The 19,086-nt window shown below is 35.8% G+C and overlaps 1 protein-coding gene across 9 annotated transcripts in view; it reads left to right on the top strand.

The window, feature by feature from the left end:
* STAG2 (stromal antigen 2) overlaps window positions 1-19,086 on the top strand; it is an 83,387-nt gene that overhangs the window by 62,022 nt on the left and 2,279 nt on the right. For 4 of the 9 annotated variants that reach the window (XM_026089559.1, XM_026089557.1, XM_026089560.1 and 1 more), the window contains 14 exons: window positions 695-765; window positions 1,055-1,142; window positions 1,246-1,326; window positions 5,413-5,505; window positions 8,040-8,214; window positions 8,640-8,779; window positions 9,944-10,045; window positions 12,111-12,259; window positions 12,774-12,902; window positions 13,256-13,461; window positions 13,897-14,086; window positions 14,173-14,286; window positions 15,989-16,115; window positions 16,483-16,560. In XM_026089559.1, coding sequence (XP_025945344.1) covers window positions 695-765; window positions 1,055-1,142; window positions 1,246-1,326; window positions 5,413-5,505; window positions 8,040-8,214; window positions 8,640-8,779; window positions 9,944-10,045; window positions 12,111-12,259; window positions 12,774-12,902; window positions 13,256-13,461; window positions 13,897-14,086; window positions 14,173-14,286; window positions 15,989-16,115; window positions 16,483-16,560 — 1,743 coding nt within the window. The remainder of the gene's footprint in view (window positions 1-694; window positions 766-1,054; window positions 1,143-1,245; window positions 1,327-5,412; window positions 5,506-8,039; window positions 8,215-8,639; window positions 8,780-9,943; window positions 10,046-12,110; window positions 12,260-12,773; window positions 12,903-13,255; window positions 13,462-13,896; window positions 14,087-14,172; window positions 14,287-15,988; window positions 16,116-16,482; window positions 16,561-19,086) is intronic. The other 5 variants (XM_026089561.1, XM_026089563.1, XM_026089565.1 and 2 more) reach the window with 3 other exon arrangements.

The following is a 19,086-nucleotide window of genomic DNA, read 5'->3' as shown; positions in this document are numbered from 1 at the left end:
CAAATAGTTGATCTGAAGGAAAATGTCAAGTACTGTAGTACTGTTGAAATCCATGGCACTTTGGTAAGATAAAATTGTGCAACTACAGAAGTGTAAAATTCATTGGACTTAACGATATCTCTCATATATTGATCAAAGTTTTTCATGATCTCAGAGAGTTAACAGTATGTAGATTAAAGATGATCCTCTATTCCTAACTGATAGTTAAATATTTTTGAACCTTTTCTTTTTGCTGCTTTTCTTTCTCCAAATGCAAGTTTATAAGAACTTTTGAAAAAATCAGAATAAAACATTTCCTTTATCTCTCTAAGACTTTCATCTGTGATTAGTATAAGATTGAGGTACTGACCTGTGGCCCATCTAGTCCAGTATCTATTGTCTGATAGTGGCCTCTGCTGGATTCTTCAGAGAAAATTGAAACACCTACATAATACATTGTATTCAGATTCTAGATTTCTTTTTTTTCCTATATAGCATATTTCTCCTTGAGCTGTTGATCATCTTTCTTCTAAGCGTGAAGGCTGATTGCTCTTAAAGCACTGTTTGGGATGTGTTACCTTCTCTCTCAGACTCTCTTAACTCTTCCAAAAAATATGCATCATTCATAAATATCTAGATACTTTTTTAATTAAAGTTCTCTAGTTTGCTTAGTATACTTGTTTGCAGGATTTCTTACAATATGATTATTAAATAGGGAGAGGAACCTGATGAAGATGATGCTTACCAAGTCTTGTCAACGCTGAAGAGAATCACTGCTTTCCACAAGTAAGTAGGCTTGTGTCTGTGTTTTTGTTTTTTGKTTTTTTTTAATTGGTAGCTGTAACTTTGCAACTTTTTTCCATTCAGTGTGAACAGCTGAGCGTTGTGCATAATGTGACATGTTTTGAATAAAGGATTTATAAGATTGCATGGAAATACACATGAAACTATAATCTTCAGTTTGGGTTTCTTTTAGGCCAGTTAAGTTTTAAGTAATTGTTAACATCAAATTGCAGAAATAGTTTAATAAAATGTTAGTTAAGTTACATCTTTGCCTCATTTCCATTGTTTCCAGTGCTCATGACCTATCAAGATGGGACTTGTTTGGCTGCAACTACAAGTTATTAAAAACTGGCATTGAAAATGGAGACATGCCAGAACAGGTTTGTAGTTGAAATGTGCTCTTCAGTTACAACAATAAATAGCTTTTGCTGCTGTTCTTTATCAGCCTCTTTCATCTAATGCTTTTTGTCTTCTTGATTGCAGATTGTTATTCATGCACTGCAGTGTACTCATTATGTAATCCTTTGGCAGCTAGCAAAAATTACTGAAAGCAGTTCCACAAAGGTATGCCTTGTTCCAGTTGTGTTAGTAAATAAACATTTGCACATACCTGCAGTGTCATCAAGTGGGAAGTGTGATGGAAAGGATTAGGATTCACAATTTCTATGTAGTTATCTGCCGAAAGTTGCATTTCTAATAAGTTTTTCTGACTTCATCATTTTAATTTCGGAAAGCTTGATGTTTAAAACCTAGTATTTCTCTAAATTTTTTGGTTTTACTTACTTATTATTGTTTAAATGTCAGTATTATTTTCAAATTGACAGAATTTTAAAGCAACTGTAGTACAATAATTGGGTACCTGTTGGCCTAACAAAGTAACAATACTTAGGAGTAGAAAACCAACTCTGAAATGCAGTACAGTTTTCTTTTACTACTCTTAAGTATGTATTGGGTTTGAATTTGTTTRCAGACTATGATGTATCAGTGACAACTCAATGAATTAGGAAAATAAGAATTTGCACACTGTCTTGTTCTTTATGTTGCACTCATATTTTGTTGCTCTTGATTAATCTTTTAAATGCATTGTTAAATGAAGTCGCACAAAGGTTAAATTTAAAAATCTCAAAATTTCTCAGAAGAATAGCAAGAGAGCTCTTTCTTTTTCAGGCTTTATTTATAATAATCTTGGAGGGCAAAGCTGTGGCAAATGTCATATTTGTAACTTCACTGTTTGAAAACTCTTGGAGGAAGGATTAGGGTTTCTTGTATGCACTGGGCACCATTGCTGTAAGAAGAGGTGGTTACATGGCTTGCTATGTGAAGTGCCTAATGTGAGGCCAGCCAGTTTAGAACAGACTTTATAAGTCAGAGCACAAAGAACTGTCCTCTGGGTACCTGTGTAAAATTAGACACTCTTTTTGCAGAAGCCTTCTGTAGTCCCATAGTAAGGATCCATTTTATGTTATTCCAGCTGGAACTTACATTGGAGTTTCACTTTGTTATTGGAGTTACTGATAATACATCCTTTGCCATAGTTGAAATAAGGAATTTTTGAGCCTTTTGATTTGCCATACTTACAATTAGTTAAAAAGTTGTAGACATCTCTGATAATTTATTAGGGAGAAAATTAAGATAACTCAAAATATAAACAGTAAATTATAATTTAATATTAATACTTCATTATTACAATAAAATCTTTTTCATACGATGAAGTATATGTTTTTGCTTTTTTCATTCTTTTCGGATACTGTAGTGTGAGCATCTGATAGATGATAGGAGTGAGAGGCATTCTGTATAACTTGTATTAGTTTCTTTTGTAATGTAGAGCACCTACTGACTTAGCGTGGAATCTGAAGGTCTGTTAAATAAATGCGAACTTCTTCACACACTGGCTGACTATTTTACTGTCTAACTTTTAATAGCTTTTAATGTTTACAAAACCCCAAATATCTGACAGTAAGTGGAAACATAAGTTATTGAAAACTGCTTACATGTGAATGAAAAATTTGGAGGCTCTGTCAGCTTTACTCTTTACAGGGGGAGCAGTGGTCTGAACTTTTTGTAATGGAACTGTGGAATACTTGGCAGTGATTAAGACTTTGTCACAAGCCTGACTGCAGAAGCTGAATAAAATATTCAAAAGTTAGGTTCATAGAAATGAACATTAACTTAGATATTGTGCAGTAAAACATAAATTGTAGTATTTTCAGCAGGAATACAGAGAACTTATTTGAAAAAGTGGTCCTTTATTGAGACTACTTTCTGTTCCTGTATAATAAAATTTAATTTAAATTTTAAATTAAAGCTTTTGTTGTTTTGGTTCAGAAGTTGAACCTGTTAGTTATATTTAACTGCTTGACTGCTGCCAGGTACACAGAGCAAGTTCCACTGCTTTCTGCTTAGTTGCCAACAGAACGTAACAGCAAAGAAGTTGAAGCACATTGCCGGTGGTGTCCTGCGCTCTACTTTTCTTTTTAAACATGTTCTGTTTATGAACAGATTGACTAAGTTTGGGAATTACCTTCAGGATCTAGGCTGTTAAATTAAAAGACTGTATAAGTAATTTGATATCTGTTAAATTTTAAAAGAACAATTCTGTATAAAGGAAAGAAAATATTCATATGTACAGTTCTCTTAACATCGGTATAGTAATCTGACTGGTGAATATTGGGAGAAGAGTGTTTGTAGTGAAAGTGTAACTAAAACATGACATACTTAAACTCTGTTCAATCTTAGGCAATAAGTAGCTGTTGCTTTTGTGATTCCTGTTGGGATTAAATGACACACTATACTGGTGTGTTACCTGTTCTCTTGAAGGCAGAAGCCTCTAGACACTGCGTTTTGGTTGTCTTACCAATTACAAGTTCTGGTACCTAGTAATAATGACTTTCCTGCTGCTTCAGTGATGACAGTCCTGGTTTTTGTGAACCGATCACCTGCTGGGTGAATATAGTTGAAAAAGTGGCCGAGTGTTTCGGTCCGATTCTCCTTTCAGCTCTGCTGCTGTCTTGTTGTTTCCATTATGTCTGTGAYGCAGTGCTGCTGGCTGCTCTGCACCTGGGCTATGGAGAGGTAACTTAGTCATTATATGCTTTTGAAGCCCTTGTTGGTCACTTGTCAGCCTGAGTCAGAAACTTGTGCTTTCCTGACTTCGAGTTCTGTGGAGCTCTCCCTCATCTAAAAAGTAGTATTTGGAGTATTGTGTTCCATGAGAAGGTGCAGGCCTGTGTTGCTACTTCCAAATAAGGAATTTCTCTTCCAGATAAACTTGTAATTACTATGCATAGAAGCAGGCATTGAAAAAAGATTAGTAGGCATATTATACCTTATACACGTGTGATACAGTTTACGTATGTTTGAGCTGAAGGACAGCATCGTTCATTAAATGAACTAGGAGATCAAAAGGGTGCAAAATTTGCTTTTAATTGAAAGCAGTTCTGAAAGGGCTCTGAGCTTCATAAACGTTTCATGGCAATCAAGGTAGGGTTTTGAAAACTTGGGATCCTACGTCTTAACTATTCTTATTTTCTCTTGTAACCCATCTTCGTTCTGTTTTCTTTTCCTTTGCACCCTGTTTTCCCTTTCCTCTGACAAAGAGATGGGGTGGTTAGGTAGCTGTTGCCCATCTTCCTTAGCCTCTCTCAGCCCTTGGAAGTCTTGGGATTTGAGTGAAGTTATTCCTAGGATAGATTTCCTTTTATATGCAACTTTCACCTACTAATTTATGTCAGAGAATGAAAAAAGAGGATGGCGTAATTTTCTTTGTGCTTTTCTTAACAAAATCATATGTAGGAGCTATAGAATTAAATCTCTTTAATCAAAGGTACAAAGTGAAAATGCAGCTTTCTGTTTCAAACTAAGCTCTGGAAAAGTGTGTGTGTGTGTRGCGGGGAAGGTGGTTGCGTGTGCGATGCTTTTTCCTGCCTCCCTTCGGTGTGTTTCTCCTTTGGACTGATGCTGGTTATACRCTTGGTCTGTTGTATATGAAGTATATATGAAATATATTTTATCTTCTCCAGTTCCACCTGGGCTGGAATCTTCACCTATGTAATTGATAGGGTAACTAGGAGCTGGGACACTAGATATATACTGCACAGGATGATATTTGTACAGCATGGATTGTACCAATTTGCCTACTTTATTTGCTTGCTAATCCAGTTTTTGGAAATTATTGCATCATTAAGTTACCTTTTTATAGAAGATGGAAAAATACCCAATCCCTACCCGACATTTTCCTCTTTCWTCCCCAAGYAGTGTGGGTTTTTTTGTTTGTTTTTTTTAATTCAGTTATCACTAAAATGGAGCCATGTGTGTTTTAGTAGCAAACAGCTATGCAAGGTTCATCATCTGGGTTGAAAATACAGGTGTATATGTAAAAGAAAAAAACTTTGTGCTGTGAAACACTTTTTTTTTTTTTTTAACTAACTTCCCTAATTTTTTCATAACTCCCATTTCTATTTGTGGTAAGTAGAGCATAACAAAAATGAGGAAATTGCTATTTGTGTTTGTAGAGAGCTTAACTAAGGTGGTGGGCTTTGTCAAAACCACTTACGAGGTCTGTAGTTGATAGCTCTGTGAAAAGGTATACACTGTGTTGTTAACATAAAGATGAAAAAGCAAAACTGTTGTTTGAAATTCTTCTCTTTAAAGGAGGATCTTCTGCGTTTAAAGAAGCAGATGAGAGTGTTCTGTCAAATCTGTCAACACTACCTGACCAATGTAAACACTGCTGTTAAGGAACAGGTTAGTGATTGTTATTTATCTGCATAGTCTTTTAATACTGTTATGCTTTTAAAGCAGTTTAGAAATATTAGCAAGAGGAACTTTGCACACTTATGTAGCAATCTGGTGCAAGTACCTTGGATGCTTATGCTTAGTGCCCTTCGAGGCTATGTATATACTGTACTTGTATACTTGTCTGCTTTTGGGTAATTTAGGTAGGATTTCAGAATCAATTAAAACATTCTAATAATTTTACATAGCATAAGCTTTTATTTTCCTTAAACAATGACTGGCCAGGTGCACTGTAGAAGCATTCTTATTTGTAATTTAAGTGGGAGAGTTCCATTTCAAAACTCTGACTAACGTGGGTTTACACACGTACCTTCAGTAGAGCTAATTCCTGATTCATAGCCTCATTCAGAAGAACTAGGGGCAGTTACTTAAAAGAGAGAAACTAATTTTTTTATTATTATTATTTAATGCTTTTCCCTTTCCACATTTGCACTGCGATATGTAGGTGCCTAAGCACTCAAGACTCTTTTATTAAACAATCTTCCCCCTCCCACTGTAAACCTGTGAGTACGTGCATGGGCAATTTCTGTCTACCCTCCRTGTTGCTGCATACAGAATATACACCTCAATTCCTCAGAAACCCAGGATTTTGAGGTCTCTAGATCAGGATGAAAAGGATGGGTACTTACCGTGTATGTCTATGCATTGTAACTGAGGGGATTTTATTGTTGACAAGTGGTATTTCTTTTGTGTGGTCGGTCTTCTATACACTCACTGGTTAACTATTAATAGTATTGTTTAGAGGTAATGGGAGATTATTCTAGCAAGTGTTTGGTAGCCTCAGTAATGGTGTACCGCTCAGAAAAGATGTGAGCAGAGCTTCAGATACAAAGCATTAGGACTTTGAGTGAAGCTTGAGACTTGCTTGAGTTCTAGCAAATTGCATTCTGATGGCTTTTTTCATTTTACTGGTTTTGTAGTCAGTCACTCATACAGTTGTCTTTCTTGGGGGAGAGCTGAGCCATGCAAGTAAGTATCTGATGGCTCAGGTAGGAAACAAAGCTCTGGCTTTTTGAAGAAGAAGGCAGGTGTGAGGATTTTTGGGGGGGGGGGAGGGTTGTTCTGTTCAAACAGAATTGAGACATTGTCTTGGGAAATACTTGCTTTGAATTCTGTGAGTAACTGGATTGGAGAAAGGTTAAGGTGTAGGAGCTGGGCCTCTTCCAGCCTATGGTCAAATAGCTCTCCAGTCAGGACACCTGTAGTTTCAAATTCCACTGAAGAGAGGAGTTATTGATAGCAGGACAAATAATAAGTAAATCCTTTAAACAACCTTCATAATGCTAAAATTAAAAAAAAAAAATCTCTCTATAGGGGAAGGACCAAACTGTCTTCCAGGTATGCTTTTTCAATTAAATAAATAGAAAGCCAGGAGCCTTTTAGCTGCAAAAGATAAAATCTTGGTTGAGCTTGAAGTTGAAAATCTAGTCCACTGAATCACACAAGTGCAGCTTTTGAAATTCTGTTTGCTGTAACAAGAATATTTTCGTTCTGGAGCTGAATAGGTGTGCTTTAAGTCTAAGAGCTATCGAGTATCAAAATCACAAGATGTAGGGTGTGAAAGTGCAAGTAACATTATTCTAGTTCTGAGAAGGTCTATTTATAACTAAGGGCTGGGTCTGTATAGGTCTGGGATAACTAAGACCACTGCCTGGTGACTGACTACTGGGTATAAAACTAAGACTACTGACAGGTAGTCGCATAGGCTGCTGACATACRACACATGATTCTGCTTGCTCCCTCTAATCACATGAAGAGACGCAAGGGACCTGAGGGAAGCATATATATTTCCTTGACCAAGAAATTGGTAATGTGTCTTTTGAGAAGTTTGGGAACAGGTCTGCCTGTTAGAGTGGAAGTACTTATGCCATCGGGSTGAAGAAGTGAGGCCCAGTACTAGGCAGTGTAAGGTTAAGCAGGTCTGTTAGTTTGAAGAATGCAAGTCTGGTTACTGATATGTTCAGAACTTCCAGGGGAGCAGGGTACAGAAGTTTGAATCTGATGTCAGATGCCCAAGTTTGCCAGCAGAATAAAGAGGTGGTTGCTTTTTTTAAAAGCTAGACAAATTGGGATTTGAAGGGGTTGAGTGGCCTAAGCTGTGTTAGACATCTTACAAATGTGATCAAACCCATTAAAAAAAAAAAAGTAGGCTGTGCTGTGGTTGGTATCTACCTAATGTAACACCCTTCAGGCAGAATTTGAGAGATTCAGGCTCCTCTTGATTTAGTCTCAGAATATTTTGATACTCATTTGGTTTCATTTGTGCAGTATTTTTATTTACAGACCTAGCCTCCATACAGCAGTCTTGTACAAGAAACTCTATTCGCATGGTGGCCTGTTCAGTCAAGTAAGACTTAGATGCCTGTGTGCAGAGTTGGGTTCTGAATAAGTGTTTTGTTCAGTGGAAATACAATATTCTCTATCTAAATCAGAATTAAAATCCAGTTTCTAAATAGGTATTTATTAAGGTTTCTTTTTAATAGGCTTTCACAATTCTGTGCGATGTGTTGATGATCTTCAGTCATCAGATTATGACAGGAGGACGTGATATGTTGGAGCCACTTGTTTACACTCCTGATTCTTCATTGCAATCTGAACTACTCAGTTTCATTTTAGATCATGTCTTCATTGATCAGGATGATGATAATAATAGTGCAGGTTTGTATAAAACTTATGTTTCCTTTCTTTGTATTATTTGCCTAACTAATGTATTTTGCTTCTGTATCCGGTTCTGTGGGGTTTGTTTGTTTTTGTTTGTTTTTGTTTGTTTGTTTTTTTCCCCCTCCCCTGGCCTTGAAGTGTGCATGAGCACAGAGGTAAGTTTGTCTTTTAAATGTCAACAACTGACTAAGCACTTTACATTTTGGGGACATGTTGGATAATCTTGGTGAAGGCTTGGTTTAATAGGCACAAGTATGTCTCCTTTTCAGAAAGAGAGACTTGTCAGTGGGCAATGAAATGCGTTGCTGTTGGAACACAGATTTGAATCTCTGAATCCTGATCATTAGCCCATATCACTTTATATAGCACCTAAATATGAAGTATTTGAACCTGACATTTTTTGTATTCTGAACTCTTATCAGATGGACAGCAGGATGATGAAGCTAGCAAAATTGAAGCATTGCACAAAAGAAGAAATCTACTTGCAGCTTTCTGTAAACTCATTGTATATACTGTGGTGGAAATGAATACTGCTGCAGACATTTTCAAGCAATATATGAAGGTACGTCTGAAGCCTAGTCATGATACTTCATAAAACTACTAAAATATAACACTATTTGTGTTTTCTTTTTTAATCTTACTATTTAATTTTTATTCTAAGAAATTTCAAAATGTGAAGATTCCAGAAGTCCAAATAGTCGTCTGTAGGCTTCTAAAACTTCTTTTTCCATAGAAGGGGGGAAAGACTGGCTGAGATAATTCCAAAATTCATGTGGGTGATGGCGGGGAGAACCTGATAATTGTTTCTACTTTGTTTTCAGTAGGTTTATTTCTTTTCATGATATATTTTTACTTCAGTAATAAACTTAGCAGGCTTTTTAAGAATCTTCTAATAGAGATCAACCCAGTGTTTAGCCATATCAAATAATTGCAACTTAAATTTTGTAGAAGAGGAAAAAACAATGGTTTGAGAGTTTACTTTCCCTAGACTTTTGAGAGTTTACTTTTCCCTAGAAAAATTATATTATTCATACCTGTTTCTATCTTAGTTCAATATAAAATCCCTTCTTGACACTTGGGATTCACAACTGCACAATGATATGAGTTCTGTTTTTGTGAACGTGGAAAAACTTTGCTCCTTTGTGATTTACATTAAAATAAAAAACTTGGCTAGCCTGCTTTTGTCTGACTGCCCTAWACACATTCTGAATCATTTAATAACTAATCGGGTCTTCAGTGAACCTAAATATTTTCAAAACCAAACAGGTAGTTGTCTTGATTGGAAAAATTATGGCCATGAAACTATCCATAAATGCTTCCTTTCAGTAGAGAAAATGGAATTTTCCTGACAGAGTCATAGGAGTTACTGAAAAGATTGGATCCAAATCCTGTACTCTGAAGTGGTCAACACGTGTCTTTCACAAATGAGTCATGAACTTGAAGATAAACAGGTCATTCTGCCACTAAACTGATACTGATGACTTTAAACAAATATGAAAAGAAGTGGAAATATTTGGGTTTTATGGGTATTTATCATTTTGGAGATATTTTAGAATATGATCTTGATGATGATGTAATCATGAACATGTTAGTATTAGTTTTTCCTTTTCAAAGTGTCTGAAATTTTGTAAAGCAGCATATCCTATATGTTTTCTGAAGAGTTCAGTAATTGTAATATTTTCAACTAAATTCAAAAGTTAACCTATTGCGTTTGGATTTTTCCTAGTATTACAATGACTATGGTGATATTATTAAAGAAACAATGAGTAAAACAAGACAAATAGACAAAATCCAGTGTGCTAAAACGCTTATTCTTAGCTTGCAGCAGGTAAGAATGATTTACTTGTAATATTTTATGTATGAAATTCCATACTGTAGAAGATCGTGTTCTTTTGTTTAATAGCTAGAGTAAGAAATTCATGAAGAAATTCCTATGGAAGATAGGGATGAATAGATTTGAAATGAAATGTGTTTTCTGCAACTATTTGAAAAACTGCTAGAAGCCTTTCTGTACTTTGCAAACTTTGTCCTACTGAAAAGTGTGTGGGAAGGATGATAAATATCAAATGGAGGTAATACATGACACCTTTTTATTCTAAAACAGTAGTTTGAGTCACATACACAGAAATGCWTTGTGAACTTTGTAGCTTATATATTCTTGAACAGATAAAGAAGGGAAAGCATTTCCTGTGTTTCTTACTGTGCCTATTCTGAGAAGTAATGAGAATTTTTGGTAATTCAGTATTTCTTAATGTTTGGTAGGGGCTTCACCCATCTTTGAAATTAAAACATAATTTAATGCACTCTTCAGTAAATGATCTTACTTGTATGGAGACCTGATSAATTAAGTGGAGGTCAGAGTCAGATTCATCTGCTCACATAAGCCACCTGCATGAATCTTACAGGAGTGAGGTGATGAGATCAATAAAGCCATAGCTCTGCAATCCACTCCAATCCAACATTGTTCCTTTCAACAACAGCACAGATCTGTGTCCCTCAGTTTGTTCCCTCTCCCCACCCTTTGGTCTCAGCTCTAGAGTGCATAGAGCTGGTGGATCTAGATCTAGATGTTGATCTGGTTGAAGACTAACCTGAAAAAAGTAATTTTTAGTTTATGGAAGCCTCTGACCTGGTTGATGAATATTATTGCCAGTACAAGGGAGGAAGAGACCTTTCCTTTTGCCAGCAGCATGACTTTAAGTAGCTGGTGGAACTGCAGCATGAAGTATGCAACTAAATGCTAGTTTCTTCTCTTACAATTTTTGATGACTTTTCAAGTTCACAATTTTTTGTCGTATCAGAAAATATTTTCCTTGTTAATATTTTCTGTTCCATAAATAACCTGCCTTTTACATTTCGAAGGGTGGACAGAGGAAGTGGACATAATAGGTAGTTACACATATAATAGGGCAGTTGCACAATCCTAATGTGCAAGAAGAATAGTAACATGAAGGGACCCAAATATTGTAAAATTGACATTAAATTTAAACATGTAAACTAGTATTTTTTCAGGAAAACTTCTTAGAAAAGGAACCAGTCTGAGAGGAAATACTAGAAGYGATAGTCGATAAAGGGAGTACTGAATTTGCAATGAGCTTTACCAGCATAAAAGGCAACACACCACTTAGATATGTTTTGGCCCAAACTGTTAATAAAAAGTTAATGTGCATAGCCCCAGTAAGTCCAATTTTGGTTTATTATATTCTGTGTTATCTGGGGGAAGTGTAATAGACAAAATTAAAAGATAATAGAAAAATCGATTGTTTTAGAGAATTATGGTCAGAATCAGTTGAATGGTGAAAGGATTGATCAGAGAAAAAATTTGCTAAGTTCAGTATGTTCAGCTTTGCCAAGTATTGATGGATAGTAACAATCTGAGCCTCCATGGCAAAGCTTCTAGTGTCTTCGGCAACTTCCCTGAAGCCTTGTTTTCATTTTAGATTATTTCTATTATATTTCTATTTGGAAAAGGTACAAAAGATGAGTTAGAAATTAATAGTTGAATTAGTCTTCACAAACTGTAGCAAAAAGGTCATGTGAGAATTTACCCTATTTATTTTTTCTGTTAGTGTACAGATCAGGGAGTTTTATTAATTCTCATCATTCTCAACTCTAGAACAGCTCATTTAGGAAATCACTGAAACCACTCTTGTCCAGCACATTTAGTTTGACACAAACTTGGACAATGCTGACATTTCAAGGATTAGCTCTGAAGTACAGACTCTTAAAGAGAAGCCTTGACTTGACTTTCCTAAATCTCCGTGTTTGTCTTTTGGGGTTGTYTAATTAAGCAATAAAACACACTTTGAAACTTTTAGCTCTGCCTAGTTTTGTCCAAATTTGGCATAATCTTTTAATAAATGAAAATCTTTTTTTTTTTTCATTTTGTACAGCTTTTCAATGAAATGATTCAAGAAAATGGTTATAATTTTGACAGATCATCACCAACATTCAGTGGCATAAAGGAACTTGCTCGACGTTTTGCTTTAACATTTGGACTGGATCAATTGAAAACAAGAGAAGCTATAGCTATGTTACACAAGTAATTGTGTGCTTTGTATTACTTTTTTGTAAACACTTTTTTGACTAACGTGATTCAAGTATCAGCACTAAGGACCTTTATTTTGACTATAACCTATTTACAAATTAGCCGACTGCATTGTCCCTGAACTAAAACCAGATGTTGAATAATGGTGCTGTTCTTCAGCATCATTGTAGAAGCCTGTAAATGATAGCAGTATTGGTGCTGTCACAAAAAAACATTAATGTCTTGTCCGTAGCRGTAGTGACTCTCCACTTGATTATCAGTGGTTATTTTTGCTATGTGCAGAAAAGTTGAATTATGAGAATTATGAAGCATTATGACAAAAGGAGTGCATCCAGATTCAAATTATGAATAGTGTTGACTTTTTAAGAATATGGCAACATTTAAGAACTTCAACTGCCCTTTTGAAATAGGGGGATGTTGTTCAGTTCTGGTAGCTCGTAGTGCTTGGAACTCTTTCTTTTCTTCTGTGCCTTATGCAACTTAGTTTCTTTTGCTTTTYTAACTTTAGGGATGGCATAGAATTTGCCTTTAAGGAGCCTAATCCACAAGGTGAGAGCCATCCACCATTGAACTTGGCATTTCTTGATATCCTGAGTGAGTTCTCCTCCAAACTTCTCAGACAAGACAAAAGAACAGTGTAAGTATTTTCTTGATTTTTCTTAATATTTTATTTGTAATGATAATTATCAGAAAGTATGCACCTGAATAAAGCTGTATGTATGAGTATTGCATTCACCTAAAATGAAAACTTTGGCCCATAAGACAACTTTAACCTAGCAAGTCAGTTGAGCATAATCACAAAGGGTAAAAAAAACAGTTTTTATCCTTGTTATTCTYGTTGGATGGAGAGAAAACATGTTCTGAATTTGCTGTTGTCAGAGCTCTTTAACTGGATGAGAAGAGCCTTGGGAGTTAAAGTAGTTGCTTGTCTTCCCATGTGAACATCTTACCAATATTTTGCATCTTTCTAATTACTTTTTCCATTTAAAGGTATGTTTATTTGGAGAAGTTTATGACCTTTCAGATGTCTCTACGAAGAGAAGATGTGTGGCTTCCTCTCATGTCCTACAGAAACTCTTTATTAGCTGGTGGGGATGATGATACTATGTCAGTCATCAGTGGAATCAGTAGTCGAGGATCTACAGTAAGAAATAAGAAAACAAAGCCAGCAACAGGGAAACGGAAAGTACCTGAAGGTTGCAACTTTTCCTATTTTAAAATTTACCAGAGTAGATATTCAGGAATTATATTTGTCAGTCCTTATTTTTGTTAGCTTGAGTGAACTTGCATGCTTTAAKGTTTGTTTGTTTGTTTTTAAACAGCATAACTTCCGTATGTGCATGTCTTAGTGAAAAAACTGTTCATCTCGGGAATCTGAATAATGTGATGCTGATGCGCAAAACGAAATGAAGGAACTATGCTACTTAAAGTTGCAAAACATAGAAGTAGTTTAAACACTTTAGCCAGCAGTGATATATTGAGGCCTTTTGGGGCACATTTAAGAATTTATATATCAAAAAGTAACGAAATTGATTCTCAGTAGGCAGGATGCACATGCATTAAGTCTTTCTTAAACATTTAATTTTTGACTAGTTTGAAAAGACTTACTGATATCCTGTGTTTCCTTCCAGCTGAAGAAAGCAGCAGTAGTGACAGTATGTGGCTGAACAGGGAGCAGACAATGCACACGCCAGTCATGATGCAGACACCTCAACTTACTTCCACAATAATGAGGGAGCCCAAGAGATTGCGACCTGAGGAGAGTTATATGGGTGTCTATCCTATGCAGCCTGAACACCACCAAGCTCCACTCGATTACAAGTACGTAGAGATAGTAGATCTGCTTTGTGTTAGCATTCATACACAAAACCAGTTCTTGTTTAAAATAGAATAATGGTCTTTTTAAGCACGCAAGTAACGTGGATGTTGGCTCAAAGGCAACAGGAAGAAGCCGCACGACAACAGCAGGAGAGGGCAGCGATGAACTACGTCAAGCTGAGAACCAACTTGCAACACGCTATGTGAGTTGAGTGAAATGTTATTTCAGTGGTTTAGAGAGGGGAAGGTTTCTTAAATGTAATGTTACTCCTGTATCTCTTAAGAGGGGTACACATTCTGGTTTTTGAGTAGTGTTTAATTACACTAATTATGATCTTGGGGGGGAGGGAAGGTGAGATGGGGGTGTTAAATTGCCTTAATGCCTTTGACTGGCACTTTGGGTACATCCACAAAGGAAAGTGGTGGTAAAAGTGCTTGGGGATGTATTTAGCAGAATAGATTAATCCTTTTGATCGGTTTATCTTGTTTAGTTTTGAACTAAAATTCCAGAAATGTTAACTATAGTTGTGAGCTTCATATTAAAGGTAACTGGGTGTGTTGCTAAACTGACTATCTCTATCTGTGGCAGATTTTTATAATCAATATGACATGTGAAACATCATCTTTATGTATTGCGTACACACAGTTCTCAACTACAGAATCTTTTTTTAGACATAGGACATTAAAGTGCATTTGAAGATAGGTGTCTCARTGTGTTCAGAAATTCAGTTCTGCTGTTTCTTTCTCCTTCTGACTTCTGAGTTGCATGTTTAGGGTTCAACTGCTTTCCTTTTAGGAAAAGTATTCCTTTTAAAGAAACTGTTGTCATCCATTTGTGATTGGCATGGGTTTTGTCTGATCTGAACTGTCATTAAGGTTGAGAGGAATACTATAGTGCCAGTGGTCCAGCTGCATATATGTTGATTATCATGCAAATATTCTGTAGATCTTTCCAATTCAAAACCACAACCCCCCCCCCCCGAAATCTTACAAATTATGAATGAAGATGAAGACAGGCCAATGTTTCTTAAATGAGCGTTGTCCTTCAGAGATCATATATTCTTAATTTAGTGACATTTACTTCATTATGGTTGATCAAGTGTGCATTTTGACATACCACCCTAGTGAAGTTACGCTTCAGAGGTAGTTTAGCTGAGGAGAGGAAGACTAGTTTTAGAAGTCCTCTGTTTATATGATGCTTGTATGGTTCTACAGAAAAAATGTAGAAGTTTTAAATTAAAACCCTGGGCATAGATTAAGGAGCTTTACATCTTTCCCCTGCTTGTTTTTAATTTTTTAACACCAGTACTTCACGTAACACAGTTTTGGGATTTTTATATCGCRTCACCAATTAGTATAATTACAGCAACTCTTTATTGTTCTTATGAACTTAATGTTGTATTTAGAAGCTGTGAGGAAAGGGGATGAAGTACTGTAAAGGAATGTTTGAAAAATGAATTCATGCACCTACTTTATAATAAAGACATTCCTTTGTGGCATGTCATAAGGCAGAAAAGAAGGATTTTCTTTAGGTGGCAAACACGTTCTCTCTCTCCTGAGCTTGAATATGTGCGTGCAAATCTGTGAAAGAGCTGCAGTTGTGATCTGCCTATCAATTTTTGCACCTCTCAGTATACCTATTTGGAGAAGTTTTTCAAAGTTTTATAAACTGATCTTTGCTAGTCATTCTCTTAGTATTTTCTAGCTGATTAAATACTGTTTTAGTAGTAGTTGTGGGTGAGGTGTTTTTTTTGTTTTTTGTTTTTCTTTTTTTGCAATTGCTGAATTTAGTTCCTTCTGTTTAATGGAATTGTCATGTGTTGGCAGTTTCTTATTAAGCATTAGCTTTTTAAATACACAGATAAAACTTACCTTGATTTATTTGCTTTTTCTTTTCAAATTCAGTCGACGTGGCACAAGTCTAATGGAAGATGATGAAGAGCCAATTGTTGAAGATGTGATGATGTCATCGGAGGGGCGAATTGAAGATCTCAATGAAGGCATGGATTTTGACACCATGGACATAGACCTAGTAAGAAACTTGCTTGGCTTTTACTGGATACTGGATTTATTTTTCTGTTTTTAAAGTAAGGTATTTGAATCATTTTTTGTTCTTATTAAACAAGAAGTAATTCCTGTTGATCTCTTGCATTCTTAAACAGCTGTGCACATACAGTTTGTTCACACATACCTGCATGCACATACAATTTGTCCAAACTGCCATATGAAAAGCAAAAACACTTCCATAATAATAATGTGAAATAGGAAAATTTATCCCCAGTAAACTCTTAACTTTTGAGAATTGAACTTCATTAATTACAGGTAAAAACTCCATATGTATTTTTTATGAAATTAATGTTAATGTGTTGAATGGCTGTTCATTTGCTTGCTTTTTTTAGCCGCCATCAAAGAACAGGAGAGAAAGAACAGAGCTAAAACCAGATTTCTTTGACCCTGCTTCAATCATGGATGAATCGGTAGGTTAACATCTGTAAGAGGAATGTACGTAGAATCAGTCTTGTGATTACAATACTCTTACTTAAAATTTTAAGTGGAAGGAAATTCAATTTTTAGGTTGTCCTTAGTATTTCTTTAATTTTGACAGACTGGTCCAGTTGATGAAATGTTTTGTGCTGTAATTTGGTTTTATAAATTCTAAGGTAGTTAATATTCTTGAAGTCTTAAAGTAGAGAGGGGAGAATTAACATGCTCATACCAAAATTTTTGCAAGTTTATAGGTTTTTTGTTCTTAGTACTTAATATGTAGCTATGTAGAAATCAAAAGCCTTTGAATCTAAGAAGAAAACACATCTAGTGTGGCAAAGACCCTTGCAGAGTTTGGTAGGGAACAGCTTTAAAAAAAAAAAAAAAAAATTGCACACACATGACATTAAAGGCAAGTTTCTTCTTGTGATGAGCTAATTCAGGCGACTCTGTCATTACCAGTGGGTAGCTTGGGCTTTTTCTTTAGTTGGCATGTTAAATTTTGTTCCTAAGTCAGGTAATAGAGAAAACAGACAATAGAGATAATACGGATATCTGCTTATAGAGATGAGAGGTATTTTTTCTTTCCATATAAAGCTTTAGGTCCAAACATCTGAAGTGTGTAGTTTCTGCTTGCAGTTGTCCTTTTTTCCAACTTGATAATATCATCTGCAGTCTCTGTTATCTTTTAAAAATCTGCATGAGGGATCCCTTCTGTCTTAAACCACTTTTAATGTATGCAGCCATTTTTGACCTTGTGTAACTGGTACAAAATTACACTGGAAATAACAAGCTGCAGCATCCCAGCAAAAGACAGTACAACAAGGCTTCCTGGGAATCTTGGATAGCTTGGTGGAAATTGGAAGACAGTTGTATGCTTTTACAGTATTATTGCAGCATGAAGCTTTTCTTGTTATGGGGGAAAGAAGTCTTAAATACTGTTTTAAAATGCAGATTCATATATTTTGTACTAGTAGGCATTTGTTTTAGTAATGRTGAATCAGATTAGGTGTGCATCTAGCTTTTGTGTGTTCAGTTTTGAAGTAACACATAGAAAGTATATCTCCTGTTTTCTGACTTTCTGTTTTTAAAATAGTTGTTCCCCTCCCCTTCTTAATTTTAACTAAGTGGTCTGTGAAATACCAATCATTTTTATTCTTCCTACAGTGATGAAAATTTGGTCAGCTACAGGTATATATTGATTTCAGAAACCTTGCAGCTTTTCAGTTTCTAAGTTAATTAAGAATAGTTTAATAGGTTTACTGTTAGCTAGTGTTCTTTCCTGTTACTTTTTCTCATTCTTTTCACCACCATCTCATGTGAGCCCAGGATTTGCTAGGCACGCCYTAGCTGCAATTTGGGAGTATGACCACATGATGGCAGCCGGTTACAGTTGCATTGCTCTGCAAGCTTTTGGAGCCCGTTGTGAGAGATATGCTAGCAGTGTCCTGCCACTGTGTGCCAGGAAAACAAGCTGTGCACTATTCCTCTGCAAGGAGGAAGCAATGGCACACTCAAACATATAATAAGTTAGTACAGACAAAGGGGCATCATCTAGCAAACCTTCTTCCCAGTCAGGACACRGCAAGGGTGCTTATCCTGGAATCAGGACTGCAGAAAACAGTTGCATCACAGAACACAGCTCTTCTTTAGCATAAACTCCACCTAAATGAATTTAAATGGGAAGATCTATTAATTGTTTCAGAGATGATGTTAATCCATATTAAAGCAGAGCTGAAATTATCACTTGATATTTTAAATGTAAAAAAATAGTTTCATAAACACAAAAAAATCCCTCAGAACACAAAGTTATTTTGCTTTATCCATATAATTTCTTACAGAGGTCCATCATTCTTGGATTTGGTGTGCTTGTTTTAGATAGACCTAGACTTAATAAATCTGGTTTTTAGTTTATTCTGATGCGCATGGTTTAGACTCAAAATTTTAGTGATCCTCTTACCATTTTATGATGTGTCCAGTTATTGCTGGCACCTGAGGCAGTTCGTGTCTTAGCGCACAATATTGTATGATGCATCTGAGGTGAATTTGATACCAAGAACAGTAAAAATTGGTTTGGAAGCAGATAAATATGAACAGCAGTCTTTAACTTCTTGGTATTCAGGAGAATTAAGTCTTTTATATACCTCTATGGCACTTTTTGATTCTATAGTCCTATAAAAGGTAGGACAGTCGTAAGATCTGGATGTTCATCTTCTAGCATATCAATGATGATACCTGCTTTCATTGGCATAGAAGCTATGGTTTGCTCCCACTTAGGAAGGGAAACTGATTTTTCATTTCAGGCAAGCTTTTTCTTCACTTAATCATATGSACTCCCAAAGAACAGTGCTTTTGTTTAACCTGATTATTTCTTGATTTTTCATTCTCTTCCTGAAAGAGACAATTATTTAATACCAAGTTTTTGTCCTGGCTAGCTGCTGTGGGATGACCTGTTGTCCTTATAAACACACGCAGCAGCAGGCAGTGTGTAGAGTGTTCTGGCCCGGGCTTAACTGCTA

This window comes from Apteryx rowi, unplaced genomic scaffold (genome assembly GCF_003343035.1).
Source record: "Apteryx rowi isolate R43461 unplaced genomic scaffold, aptRow1 scaffold_82, whole genome shotgun sequence".
Lineage (NCBI taxonomy): Eukaryota > Metazoa > Chordata > Aves > Apterygiformes > Apterygidae > Apteryx > Apteryx rowi.
This window is presented reverse-complemented; position numbering and strand designations above follow the sequence as displayed.